The sequence below is a fragment of the Cryptotermes secundus genome, unplaced genomic scaffold (genome assembly GCF_002891405.2).
Source record: "Cryptotermes secundus unplaced genomic scaffold, Csec_1.0 scaffold334, whole genome shotgun sequence".
Classification (NCBI taxonomy): Eukaryota; Metazoa; Arthropoda; class Insecta; order Blattodea; family Kalotermitidae; genus Cryptotermes; species Cryptotermes secundus.
Window position 1 is genome coordinate 236,587 of NW_019731573.1, and position 15,470 is coordinate 252,056.

At 41.4% G+C, this 15,470-nt stretch overlaps 1 protein-coding gene across 1 annotated transcript in view; it reads right to left on the reverse strand.

Moving 5' to 3' along the window:
- The window catches only part of LOC111867121 (neuropeptide SIFamide receptor), a 626,192-nt gene that overhangs the window by 81,745 nt on the left and 528,977 nt on the right, over nt 1-15,470 (reverse strand). Inside the window, exon 2 of the mRNA XM_023856655.2 lies at nt 5,401-5,500. Coding sequence (XP_023712423.2) covers nt 5,401-5,500 — 100 coding nt within the window. The remainder of the gene's footprint in view (nt 1-5,400; nt 5,501-15,470) is intronic.

The window sequence follows — 15,470 nt, forward strand, 5'->3', positions numbered from 1 at the left end:
CAGTTTTGATCCTGACATTCGAAAGTTGACGTCTGAAAAACAGCACCAGCCATCACATTAGGTGAGTGTTAAATTCATAATATTATGCCTAATTGATATGTTCGTAATCTTCCGAATATCTCCATTTATAACTGTATTTTATTGTCATAAATGACACATTTAGTGTTGTAAAATTTTAAGTTACTGCTTCATTTTTATGATATGTATTCGTAAAATTTAAAAATTTCCATTTTGGGTTTTATGGGGGCCGCGGTGAATTAACATTCGGTACAGGGGTTCCGCGGCATCAAAAAGGTTGGGAAACACTGGTGTATGCTGTACTTCTTTTGGCTTGTTTTGGACTTCATTCATTGTCTGGTATGTAAAAGACAAAAGCACGACGTTTCGGAAACTGGATCTGTCTCCGTCTGTACCACTAGTCGAATGATTGAGACTAGCTCTTTCTAACGGGCCCAACTGAGTAGGTTTATCCTTCCTCACCCACCTGAAGACGGAGACAGATCCAGCCTCCGAAACGTCGTGGTCTTTTGTCTTTTACATACCAGACGATGGATGAAGTCCAAAAGAAGCCAAAACAAGTGCATGTATGAACATCCAATGAGTCATCATCTTCCTTACATGCCATGCGTCTTTTAATGTATACACTCAAATGTGAACACCAGTTTTTCGTTTTTCATACTTCGATCCGCATTATCTGACATCCTAATTAGCTTTAACAGGATTAGCGAGGGTTTACTCTATGTACTAGTGTATACGTATGTGTGTATTCTACGTTGAAACAGGAGAATTTGGTGATTGTATATAATACTGGAAAATTTTGTTATAAATATATGTATATACACATGTCTGTAGTGAAAGAATGTAGTAAATGCATTAAGCATTTCTAATATTCGTAGGTCGGTTTATAAAGTCGCTGCACTTCTGTAACAAACTAACAAACTAAGTGACTAACTAACTGCATTCAGCGGAGTCGTTATTAAAAATGGAAGAGTTGTTCAGCCATTCAGGAGGTTCCTAGCATTCTGTGGAACCTGGAGTTTCATTGCCGATTTCGGTGGTCACGCGGTCTGAGACATGAACTGTCTTCGCTCTCTCGAGAGCTTGGATCGTGGGTTGGAATTCTGCTTAAGACGTGGATGTCTGTGTGCGTTTATTCTGTGTTTGTGTTGTCCTGTGCTTAGGTAGCGGCCCTGTGACGGGCTGATCACTCGTTCAAGGAGTCTTTCCGTCTGTGTATAAAAGATTACGAAACTGAAGAAAAGACCAACTAACAACGCTTTATGGTCGCGTTCAAAAGGGCCAGCTCCTGGTAAGAGCCCCACCCTTGCTATTATTTGTGGTAAAGGTAATTAAATATGTGGAAAGTAAAGTACTTATTAAAAAATACCAAAGTCCCTGAATTATGAAGTTTTGTCCTTCTCAAGTTTTAGATTCTTAAAACATTGTGAAGTGTAGAAGTTCATTTAATCCACTACCTAGACAAAGAATAACACAAACAGAATAAACGCACATATACATCCATGTCTTGAGTGGGATATGAACCCACGATCCCAGTGTTCTAGAGAGCGGAGACAGTCCATGCCTTAGACCTTACGGCCACTGTGATCGGCACAACGACAAGGGTTCAGTCGCAAAAAGCTCTTGTCATGAGATTCAACTGACTTTGAGCAAAGACGAACAGATTACATGTAAACTACCAGAATTAAAGTGATTCTGATTGAAAAGGCAGTTGCAGTCATGAGTTAGCTATGAGGATGCAGAAAACCGGCAATGACACGAGCAGAAGGGGATATTGTTGGAGCCGTTATCAGGCAACGGCTGAAGAAGACATATAAGACTGTATGTATGCTGCAGTACGGTGATCTATAGTTTGTGTAGATCCGTCAAAATGTTGTAGTTAACTTATTTACTGTCTACAAGAGTTCACTACGTCCAATTATCAATACAGTTCTTTAACAGTTGACAGTATTATCAACTGAGAGAGTGGATAGTTTGCTGTACAGACATTTCTGAGATACGCGTTACCTTCATTTCAGGGTTCTTGTATCATGAAGCTAGAAGCAGGATATTGTACACAAATAACTGAAAATGTCTACCAGACCACACGCTGTCGCATCCCGTTAAGAGAGTGGTCTGCATTACCACCACGGTGAGAACCCCGCGAGAGTGAGTGCGTGTTCCGCGAAGAAAGTGTGGCGTTTCAAATATTATTAAAGAAATTCATGTCTCAAAGAGTAAACCATGTCTTTCCTGCAATGACATACTTTGAAGTTTAAATTAGACTCAGCAATCAACGGCAGATGGTTTGGACAAGACTGGCTTCATCTAAAGGAAACCTTTGCTTCAAGAGTCTCGAAATAAGAATGTGCGGAAGCACAGCGGGAATCTAAACAAACGGGAGCGAGAATAACTCAGCCGACATAGTGACAAGGCTAAGAGCAGAAAGAACGAGGAATCAGAGTCTGATCTCCGATAGTAACAACAGATCTTCTCTCCTCTGTAAACCTCAGAACCTGCATGTATTCACTTAACACGTGGCAATAAAATAATAATATGTTTTCTGGACCTTCTTGGTGCGACAGATAATGATAACCATTATTTGCTTTTGCCTTTAACTTTTCTGTAATTTACATAAAAATTCCTTCCTTTTTGCCTGAACCTTTCACTTTGTCGTAGTCGGTACAAATTTTTCGAGATAATCTAGTGTAGATATCTGCTTGTTTCTTATTTTCCAGCACGGTGTTCATAACAATAATTCAGTGTCTTCTTGGGTACACAGCACTCGTCGGCCCTTTTCTAACTCTGTTCAACTTCTCGGAAAACTGTGCCCTCAATAGATCACATGGCAACTATAGCCCAGTACTCCCGAAGCCTCAGTGCAGCCGCGCCTGGTTTTCATATTGTGACATATGGGCCGTTTCTATAACAACAGAGGAATGCCCGTAAACTCTCAATTGGACTCTCCTGTACTCTCACAGCTCCTTGTACCAATTCGCTGTCATCTTTCTTATTAGAGCGAATTGGAGCAAGGAGCTTTGAGGCCAGGAAAGTTCAGTTCTGCACGGGAAGCTGTGAAGAAAAGAGTTAGTTGCAAGAGTGAAGCTGAGAAGCGAAGACTGGATGTGTAATATTTAGAGTGTGTAATTCGGTGAGAATTTATAGTCTCTGTGTATCCGTTGCCAAGAATCGAATAGTGAAGACATTGTAAAAGTGCAGCAACTGTTGAGATCTGTTTCCCAGCAACGACTAGTGCAAGCAGATATAGAAGACTTTGTTTCGTGTGCAATAATCATGAGAGAGTTGTAATTATTTGCAGTTACGCCCAGTGGATCTCCAATATATCGACTCAGCGATCAAACCCCGTCTCCTTATCACTAATACAAGAACAATAACGCCCATACTTCTGAGGAGCAAACAACATCAGCAGTAGTCAAAACGGTGTTTTGTTTACATTTTGTAACCCCGTAGTTATTCGCTATAGCGATTATGCAAACGAGGATCTCTAAAACTTGATTCCATTTATGAGACATGTGATACGATGAAAATAGCTAACAGATGCTTTGATAATGTGGCACAGTTTAAACATTTGGGAAGGACGATAAGGAGTCAAAATTTGATTCAGGAGGAAGTTAAGAGGAGATTGAACTCGGGCAATGCTTGCTACCGTTCAGTCCGGAACCTTTTGTCTTCCTTTCTGCTGTCTAAGAACATAAAAATAAGAAATACAATAAACTATAATTTTGTTTGTGGTACTGTATTGGTGTGAAATTTGGTGTCTGAAATTAAGGGAGGAACATAGACTGGGGGTGTTTGAGAACAGGGCGCTGAGGAGAATATTTGAACCGAAGAGAAATGAAGTGACAGGAGGTTGGAGAGAACTACATAATGAGGAGCTTCATAATTTTTGTCCCTCTCCAAATATAATTAGAGCGAACAAGTCAACGCGGATCAGATGGGCAGTGCATGTAGCATAAATTGGACAAAGAATAATGCTTGTAGTATATTGGTGGGGTAGCCAACAGAAAACGGACCACTAGGAAGAACAACCCGTAGGTGGGTGGATAATGTGCCAATGGATCTTAGAGAGATAGGATGGGACGGTATGGACGGGATCCATCTGGCTCGGGATAGGAACCAGTGGAAGGCTCTTTTGAACACGGTAATGAATCTACATGTTCCATAAAACGCTGGTAAGTTCTTGAATAGCTGCACAACTGGAAGATTTTCAAGAAGGGCCCAGCCCCATAAATTTAATTATGACATGTTGAATGAGCCTGGCGTTGTAGAGAGATATCTTCTGGGATGTGTCGCCATGTACCTTAACAGGAATTAAATGCTTTTCGGAGGAACGTATTTCTTCCATCTTCATGGTTGAAAATTAAACCAAATAAAGACCCGGCATGAAGTAAGCTGGCTGTACTTTCTTGGCTTATCCTTCAACCCGGGTTGTGGTATGGACAATGCTCTTCCGAAACGTAGATGAAAGTCAATCGAACTGAGGGATATCACTTCCAGGTATATACTCGTACTACTACGCATGGTGACCGCAGCCTCTAGGTGACTAGTATTTTTTTTCTGTGGCGCTACAGCCCCAATTTTCGGCCTAGGCCTACATCCATGAAACTCTCCGTTTCACTTCGGTTTACTAGATCTTACACATGCGGTACGACTCCTTGGGCGAGTGATCAGCTCGTCGCAAGGCCTCTACCTGTAGACAAACACAGAAAAACGCACACAAACATCCATGCCCTGAGTGGGATTCGAACTCACAATCCCTGCTTTCGAGCGAGTGAAGACAGTGCATGCCTTAGACCGCTCGGCTACCGTGACCGGCTAGGTCACTAGTATAGAGACGTGAAAATAACTACCTTCAGAGATATGACACAGTGTAGTTTGCTTTATTTTGAAACTTGAGGCACCATGTTCCTCCGAATGCTCAGAAAATGTCTACCAGACTGGTCATCGTCTAAAGAGGCTCTAAAGGACGCCAAGTCTCAAGTATTTCTTTATTGCTAGTGGGTTGGGACTAAGTCCCTTGTACTGCGGCCACTTCTGGCCTATTGTACCAGCCCCAGATGATAGGTGAGGGTGATTGTGGAGCAATTGGTGGATAGAAGATTTGCAGGGGAAACCGAAGTACTCGGAGGAAACATGCCCCAGGGACACTTTGTCCACCACAAATCCCATTTTATCAGACCCGGGATCGAACCCGCGCCTCCACGATGGAAAGCAAGCGACTAACCGCTTGAGCTATGGCGCGGCCGAGTCTCAAGTATTAATGACAGATATCTAAATATTTATCTGGCAGAGTTTGTCACAAAGACATAGCGTGCCTGTACATACAGCTTAATCTTCACAATAGGCTGTGAGGCTCACATGCGAAGTGGTGCGTTTACTTACCTGTCAAGTGAGACGGCAATGAGGCTGTAGACAGACGCCGCTACGGAGACCCCCTGTACGTAAGGCACCGTCTTGCACATCCACCAACCGAGCAACCACGCTGAAAATATACGAAACCAAGATTACCTTAAAGTATGAATCAATTGTTCATTCAATATACAAATATTCGTTAGCAATAGAATGATCGGTCAACTGCCATATCTATCATGTTTTTCCACGGAAAATCCATCCACTGTTCCGTTTTTAAGCCTTACTGCCACGTTTACAATGAATTCGGAGAAAATGAATTTCAAAACATTTGCGGGGACCAAATATTATAAAATTTCGTGAAGTTGCTGTCTTCAGAAAGAATTCCTCGGTATAGATCTACAGCAATAGCGAGTGAGGAAAACGTGCCAGTGGTTTTTAGCGCTGCAGCTCAATGGGGTCGGTTTGTTTCCAGAGTTTTAGGCTTCTGTTTGTTCATCTTTCTGAACCTGTGGAATACTGGTTCGTGTAGAAAAAATTTTATTCCAGAAACCGATGCCTTTGTGCACTAGCTGAAGTGCGGGGACAGCGAACTCCTTGCCAGTTGCCATGTCTTCTGGCATGACTGCTTGAAGCAGCTGCAAGCTGTAAGCTTACAGTGGTTTGTAGATGAGGAGCTGCAAACTCGGATCCACTTGTGTGGACTACGGCCTTGCACTTGGCGCACATGTTCCACATGCCCTCAGTACGCAGAGAGGACCTGTATCTTTCTTGTACAGAAGAATTCCTGTCTATATAACGCCATCCACGCCAACTNGTACAATGTTCCTTTTCCTGCTGTGTCACGGTGACGGACTTTGCTATTATTTGCACCGACCAGTACAGTGCATGCCGAGCTGTGGTGACACCTATCGGCTGTAAGTGAAAACTTATGACTTTTTCTCAAAAAATTTCAACAAAAATAAGAACAATGCTTGTGTTCTGCTTCAAGGAACTTTATTTTTACTTTCAAGGTGTAAATACAGCTTCTTTGGCGTTATATTTAACAACTTTTTTGGTGTAATCAAATGAAAGAAATGCGTGTTTTAGCCGTGTACGTCGAAGGCACTTGCGTCATGGAATAGTGAGGCAATGTAATATTCCGTTTTACCCGCCTCGCCATGTCGAAGGAAATGTATTCATATGCACATGGATTCTTAATGAAAGACATGGCTTGTAGCACAAATTTGAAACCTTTGTACTTAAACTGCTGGATAACGAGAGGGAAGCAAAAATGTAATCAGAACACTAGGGAGTCAGTAAATATGTTACAAATGGAAGTAAAACAGCTGTAATGGACGTAATACATTTTTATATGTATTACTAAATAGGAGCACAGTCCAGTTTCTTGACAAGCTAGGTAGCAGACGCACATGCGCATGTTCAGAGTCTAGTTTCAGTAGTTAAACTGGCGACCGTGCTTGAAAGGTATACTATCATAGAGCAGCTTTCTGTTGTCGATTTTTTTGTGGGCAAAAAGACTCAATACAAATCATATTCACAGAAAAATATTTTCTGCTTACGGTGGTAAGTGTTTGCCGCTGAAAGCTTTTCACAAATCGGTAGAGAAACTCTCAAGGATGTTCGAAAGTCACAGATGATAAAACGGAGGTGTGGAGTTGGGCGGAGACAGCAGTCAAAAGACTTCTATGCTGTGAGTTTCGACGCACTGGTAAAGCAATGAGACAAGAGCATCAATGTCGGTGTAGGATATATCGAGATAATTAAATGTGTTTCTTTTCCAGGTTCGAATATCACATATTTCAAATTTCATATCCAATTGTGATCTATTCGCTGACTCTCCCTCGCAATACCTTACTTCGCAGTTATCTGAAATATTTTCCACAGGACACAAGCAAAAATAAACTACTTCCTGATAACCAAATAACAGAAGTCCTCAGTGTACAAAGTCGTCATGCCTTAGCTGCAAATTTAAACTTCCCATTGCTCTGAGCTATTCAAGAGGAGATGATTTCCTATCGTCCGATTCTCTTCTGTCGAAATGGTTGTTTAGAACGTAACAGAATTCGTAACTTCATAGAAATCCACGTGCTTGTTTGAGGCAAATAATACTTACCGCTGTTGCTTAATGGCGCCATATTAAAACATTAAAACAGGAGGAACGGGATGTGTGAAAGTAGACCCCATATAAACGTAATTGGGTATAACGATTTGAATGTAAGAGTACGTAAAAGAAGGTAAAGCTACTCCGGAAAAATAGGCCGTGAAGGCCCATAAGTTTGAGAGACGTCGAGTCTCCCATATTTTCCAGAAAATCGGCTCACAGATGGCGGTGGTGTTGTCAGCCTTACGCGCCGGCCGCCCTTCACCCCCCAAGAAGATTCCTGGTACTCATTTCTGTTAGAGGCTCAGTTGACCTCAGGGCCATAGTGTGGCTGGAAGGATTAGGTCTTTTTAAAAATCCAATTACCTCATCGGGATTCGAACCTGCGACCTTCCGGCATGTAGCTATATAGCTTAATGCCTCGCTCAACTACGATACCGTGTGTTTGAAGTAAGGGACTGGGACAGTTCCAATTGACGAGGCTGTGAATAATACAGATTTGTAAAAAATTCTTTCTGGCTATCCCGTCAAAATCCCATATGCATTTCTCTTCTCCTCCAATCGTACTACATACCCTGCCAACCTCATCCTCCTTTACTTGATCATTCTAATTACATTTGGCGAAGTGTACAATTTATGAAGCTCCTCATTATGCAGTTTTCTCCAATCTCCCGACACTTCATCTCTCTTCGGTCCAAATATTCTCCTCAGCACCCTGTTCTCATATACTCTCAGTCTATGTTCCTCCCTTAATGTCAGAAACCAAGTTTCACACTCATACAGAACCACACACAAAAATTGCAGTTAAATACTCTTTAGACGTATGTGAAACTCGTAAATTGTTCAAATCGAAAATCGACGGGGCTTTGACTCAAGCCACTATATCTAATCAATGTAAGGGCTTCACTATAATAACATATTTAGCAGAAAGATGAGCGGGCGAAAGGTGGGAACCTTCTAACAAAATGTTTTTCTTCTTTCTTACTTACTTAATCCATTGTCTTTATACCTCACCGTGTCGCGGTTGTTTTTATTTTCCAGTTTGATCATTTTACAGGCGGTAGGACTCCTTGGACGAGTGATCAGCTCGTCGCAAGGCCTCTACCTAAACACAGGACAACAAAAACATAGAAAATACACGTATACATACCAGACATCCATGTCTTATGTGGGATTCAAATCCATGATCCCGGCTTCTGAGCCAGCGAAGACAGTACATGCCTCAGACCGCTCAGCTACCGTGACCGGCCTTGATTCTATCCACGAAATAAAATTTCTCTCCGGTCTCCAATTAAATTCTCTTACATCCACCTTTCTACTATGACATTCTTTATTCTCTCTCTCTAACTGTGGGCCTAACATTTTCAAATAAGTTTCTGGTGTATCACTAATTTGTTTTCATCTGCGTGGCAAATGGTGACGCAGGTAGCATAAGGTAAGGTGGAACTACATTGGAGATATAGCTTATTCCCCTTTTTCAAAAATTTCTGAAATGAGATACCAGAAACTGCCAAAGAAGGAAGGTAAATATTAGAGAAGCCCTCAGACCCGACGGTTTATTCAGAAGCTATACAGTCCCCTCTTTGTCATGCCTTTGAACGTGTAACGCAGAGCACACGCATATTATCTGTGACCCGCGGCCTAATTTCTTAAAGGCTACACCACATACTTGTCTCCAAGATTGCTATCGACCCGGCTCGGAGAACATGCCACAAGCGACTGTAATGTGTCAGTCACAACACACAGGTACGGTGTCAAAACATCTGACGGAAAGAGTGGCTCAAAGGACGGGCTTGGAACTGCTGACCCACATCCGAAACAAAAGCTCTTATTAAGAGGCGTTATTTAAAGAGCAGCACAAAATAACCCTATAGAAACTTCGTCTCCTGTGTAGCAGCTAGGTTTGCATGAAAAAGGATGGACTCTGTATTTCCAGCACGGGCAAGAAGTTTTCCCTTCTCCACAGAATAAAGACTGACTCTGGGGCCAATCCACTCTCTAATCTAATAAGTATCAGAGGATCTTCCTCTTGGAGTAAAGCGGCAGAAGCATGAAGCTTAGCGCACACCTCCAGCTAATGTTTATACAGGCACGTGGTGCTGTACCTCCATGCCTGCCATGCTTCTTAATGGTGTACATTTTAACTACGAGAGAGATGCCACAAATAGATATTAAACGTAAAACATATGAATCTAAAACTGAAAAACATTACGCGACATAACCTCCACCAACACTGAACATTGATACACTTGTCTGATCGGTTTACCAGTGCGTCGAAACCCACAGCACAGAAGTAATTTGACTGCTGTCTTAGCCATTTCTGCACCTCCGTTTCATCATCTGCTTCTTTCGAAGGTCCTTGAGAGAATTTATCGACCCAGTTGAGAGCCGTTTTAAGAGCCAAATCACTTCCCAACATAGACGGGAAATATTTCTTTGTGAATATTCTTTGCACTGAGTCCTTTTGCCCACAGAAAAAGAAAAAAAGTAGGCTGCTCTTCGGTAGTATAATCTGAAGCGTGGTCACCATTTTGACTACTGAAACCAGCCTCTGAACATGCACATGTGCGTCTGCTACCTAGCTTGTAATGAAACTGTACTGGTCTGATACCTAGTGATACAAATCGAAAGCTTATTTTGTCTATTACAGCTGGTTTACTTCCATTTGTGACCTATTTACCTATTTACTCGCATGAGCAAGGTCACCTTAAATTTTTACCCAACTAAAATGGATTTCACGAATTTCGAACAACAGACTGCTGATTGAAATATTTTTTATCTGTGTGCTATAGGAGCGTCAATTTATGACGCTGCAGACAGGCCTGGAAAGCTGACTGGCCAGAAGTATTTTTCGAAATCTTCCGGCAGGCTTACGGCGGTCCTGCAGCGTCATATAATGAAATGTCTGTATACTGTTAGCAGGAAATGGGGTTGTGATATCACCATGACCACCCCTTCTGAATAAACTTTAATCTTGATATAACGAACACCATGGTGGACCAACATAAGTTTCAGCCCCTGCAATTGTATATGATCCTTAGGTAGTTCCATCCACCCCCCCTTTTAAAACCTGATCTCCTTTAGATGTGGCCTAACATTATCTTTGGGTACCCTTGCGTCTCCTAGTTGGACGTGTCCAAAGAGTTTTCCTCGGAAATTTCTGTTTGCATTCCTTGCCTCCTCACACTAGCTGAGCAAATCACAAATTTTACTATCCCAAGAGTATTATGGCGTACAGACCCGTTTCCAGGCAAAGACCTCGAAGGAAAACACTCCTTTACAACAATAGAGTTACTGTTGGAAATGATATTTTTACTCGGTCCATCCAAAGGGGTTATAAGGAAGACAAGATGGGCGACGCAGTTACTTGAAAGTCAACCTATGAAGAGAAGACTAGGAAGTTGGTGCGGATTGGCCGCCAGCCTGGGAGCTAGTCAGTTGAGATTTGAATTCTGCAAGCGAGACTGAGAGGAGATGGCGCTATAATTTAGTTGTGAGACATCCTCCAGTCAGTAAGGACGTAAGCAGACGTAGTTGTTGCGATCCTTTACCAGGAAACGGCTAGTGAAAACACTGAGGAGACATATTATGTGATGTAGTGAACTGCAATGTGTATGGAGTAGCGATAGCGCTGTAATTACTTGTAGTTCCGAGTTTCGTGTAAAAGTTGTCAAAAATTCCATCNATGCAATGTGTATGGAGTAGCGATAGCGCTGTAATTACAGTAGAACTTGGTTATAACGTCATCAAAGGGACCTAAAAATAGTGTCGTTATAAACGAGTGTCGTTGTAACCGAAATGGGCACTTCCACAGTAGTTATGTTAGTCACGTAAAACTCTACCAAAAACCGAGTTAAAATGTTGCATTTTTTAGTGAAATCCATAGTTAAGTACAGACTAACATAACATTAACGTGGAATTGCCCAAATGTGTAATATCAAAGACATATTACAGCGCTTTTCACTGACAATACACACCGCACTAATACTGTATATTAAAGGTAGGCCTACTCACCAAATTACAGTAGATTACATCAATTGTTGTGCCTTACTGTACCTAGATACGAGTACAGTAATCAGTTATCTTCATCTGTTTCCTGTTACTTGCCCAATACACACTTTCTAAATTACGTTCAATGTCCATATCAGAGAAATTCAGGAATGAAAATGACGTTACATACGAGGTTGATGCATTTGTGCATGTCGTACTAAGCAAGGTATAAAAACAGTTGCTTTATGAGGAATTAGTTCGTACCATTGAATATTTGACGCAATAGACAAGGTGTCGCAGAAACCGATGTTGCTATAACCAAGTTTTACTGTACTTGTAGTTCCGAGTTTCGTGTAAAAGTTGTCAAAAATTCCATCATCCAATTCATACCCCATCTATAGTGACACCCCTAAATCGTGAAACTTTTATTTGGCATGCATGAACACTGACGTTCCTCATTATGTAACACAAGCTTAGACCCTCACTGAAATTTCAATAGAAAATTGATGAAATCAAATTTTGTCAAGAACAACCAATCTCAACAACTCGAAATGTTACGTGTACATAGTTATCTTTACAATATGCTGACATCAGTAGAATGACAATAAGCAGTGCACAGTGATCGCGTCTTGAAAAAATGTTTTAGGTAAAGATGGATCCTGTAATATTGACACAAGTATACTTTATATTTGTGCCATCTTCTCTTTCTACTCGTCACTACTTAGTAGCATAATGTATAATGACACAAGAACAAGCAATAAATATTTTTTTATAAATCTCGTATGAAGGTTTTTAGAGGAACCTGCAACTTCCATTTTCAGGAAGGGAAATATGAGATGGAGGTAACAGGTTACTCCGAAACGATGATAACTTCCTAGCAGACTACACTCTGTAACATCCCTGTAAAGGGTAATTCCTCATTACCGGATATTACGAGAAAAACGATGATAATGAATTGTAATAATTTTAGTGAAAATTATGGGGTAACTTCTAAATTCACTGCATTTTAACCCCCGCACAGATCCATCAAATAACGGTTCGTACTGATATATTGCTACGCAAATTAACGGCGAAAAGATATGGGAGATATTTCTGTTAGGCTTTGAAGTTCATGATTTAATATGAGGCCACATATACACATGTTTACCAGCTCCAATTTAGTTGAAATGATTAGAACAGGAAAACCGTGTAGTTAAGAGCAAACTGAGTTATTTCACATTATACCTTTGTGCTCTCTAAATAATCATAACATATTTCAGTACTCATGATTGCAAGTGAACTGAACAAGTAGGTTACGTCCATAATTATTGAGCAAAGAAATCCTCTATAATCTCACAGAGCCAGTGTGGACTCACAAATTAACAAGCGCATTTTCACTATTTATCAACTTTGCAGCAATATTTCAGTTTACTTCCCTCATCTATCATATTATTTTGTTCTTGGTTTACTCAAAAACACTTTCAGTTTATAAGATCATATAAAGTAAAATGATATGATGAATAATAAATATGGATAGAAGCGATCATGAGATGGGCAGGTCATGTAGCACGAATGGGAGAGACAAGGAATGCGTATAGGATATTGGTGGGAAAGCCAGAAGGAGACCACAGGCAAGACCAAGGCGTAGGTGGGTGGACAATATTAGAATGGATCTTAGAGAGATAGGATGGGATGGTATGGATTGATAGATCTGGCTCAGGATAGGGACCAGTGGAGGGCTCTTGTGAACACCGAAATGAACCTTCGGGTTCCATAAAATGCTGGGAAATTCTTGAGTAGCTGCAGAATTGGCGGCTCCTCCAGAAGGGCTCAGCTCCATGAGAAAGTAAGTAAGAAGCGATCGTAAGCGCTATTTAAAATGCTAGCCAGCGAAATGAAATTTTAGAAGAAGAAACTGGTATGGAGACCATCCAAAGCCATGTCAGTACCTAACAATGAAATTACATCTCAAAATTATGCTTAGGGTCAACCCCCAAATAAGGAATTTAGGCCACTTTTATTCCATTCATGATAAAAAAAAAGCTAACACACACAATAATGAAAAATGTTGAACTGAATCACGTGAAGGCCTTTTCGAATAGGGTACTTCTCATTCCACAGCCCTAAGGGTCTGAGGGAAATGGAGAGTATACAGTCCATAGGCAGCACCAAGGCCGCGCCATAGATCAAGCGGTTAGTCGCTGGCTTCCCACCTCGGCGGCCCGGGTTCGATCCCGGGGTCTGGTCAAGTGGGATTTGTGGTGGAAAAAGTGGCGCTGGGGTAGGTTTTCTCCCAGTACTTCGGTTTCCCCTGCCAATCTTGCTCCACAATCACCCTCACCTATGATCTGGGGCTGGTACAATAGGATAGAAGTGGCCGCAGTAAAAGGGCCTTTGTCCTACCCCACTAGCAATAAAAAAAAATAGGCAGCACAAAGGGCTGATCATAACGCTGGACCAGATTGAGAACCCAAATAATAAGCTAGCAACGGCCAGGGCAACGAGGTTATGACATAGTGACAAGTAAACTAACGAGCAACATATACACGTATACGTATTAGAGTTTTATTATATGTAATGCAAATAGTTCATAAACAATGTATTGTTATTCTTGATAAGTAATTCGGTTATCAATATATTGTTATCCGGTCTAGAACACCGAGATTAACGGCCGGGGGGATTCATTGCGCTGATCACGCGACATCCTCTGTCCGCTAAATTTGGCACTACCTTCGCCGACAAGCGGCGGTCCCTCGGTCGGTATAGTTCTCTTACGGACTAAAATCACAGCGATTGTTTGTTGTTTGTTTATATATATTGTTACAGGTGACATGGAATTCAGATTATGGAGAAGGAAGAGCGCGTGCGTTAGGGAAACTCCCACGTTCTTTTCTCAGTCGGGCTGCTGGCTAGACGTCAGTGTGCATCCGGAATTTCTTCTGACCCGTCACCTTGAAACAGGTCTTCTCGGTTTTCCTGTCTTTAGGCAAATTCTGAGGTAGTTCCCAAGCTACAAGTTCATACTGAGTGTTTCTCATACAGCCCTTTAGAATTAAGCCCAACTGCTCTCAAAGCCAACCGAATTATTTTTCGAAATTATATAAGTCGAGATAATGTAAATTGACATTAATTTAGAGAATCAAAATTCCGCGACAAATTTCTCAAACCACTGCTTCTAACCATTATAACGTCCTTACTCCCATACTACAGTTATCAAAAGATAAGTGAGTGAAGCCTGGGAACCTTATAATATTATCTCCCCTCAATAATTTCCTCACTTCTCTCTTGAATTTTCACTTTTATCGACAATTCTGCTATACTTTCAGCTTTCTCTGTAAAATCACCTCTGACCTGAGATCCAAACGTGAAGCAGAGGTACCAACTGCTGCAGTATATCAAGTAGTAACTCCGTAAGTAAATTTTAGTTTTGTAAACTCGCATACTCCACAAAAAGACCTACATTAAAACTTATCGATAATACTCTTTCATAAGTAAGGGAGGGTGAGATAAGCTGGAAATATTATTCCAGTAGCAGGGAAATGAATGCTTGCAACTTAGAGGTTGGAAATATCATTCCATGGCACTTTAAGGTAGGCCGCACGTCGGCATGAATCAAGACATGTAACAGTCAAGACACGATGTCTGCGACATGACGCAAAGAAAGGAGCACAGTTGAAACGATTGAGATTATGAAATCCGCCGCACACCGTTCTGAGTCATGTTGCTGACGAATCACGAATGAAGCAAGATTGTGTCTTTTATCTCATGTCTTGATGCTTATCTTGACGCAGTTGATATGCGGCCAGCCTATGAAATACAGAACTGAGAACAGTGTTAAGACTGACAATAATTCGTGAGTCTATTGTAAGTCGGGGCACACGGTAGCTTAGTTGGTTTAGGCGCTACGCTATAAGCCGGAGGGTCGCAGGATCGATTCCCGATGAGGTCATTGAATTTTTCTAGTTTACCTAACCCTTCCAGCCTTTGGTCGACTTAGCCTCTAACAGAAATGAGTACCAGGAATTTTTCT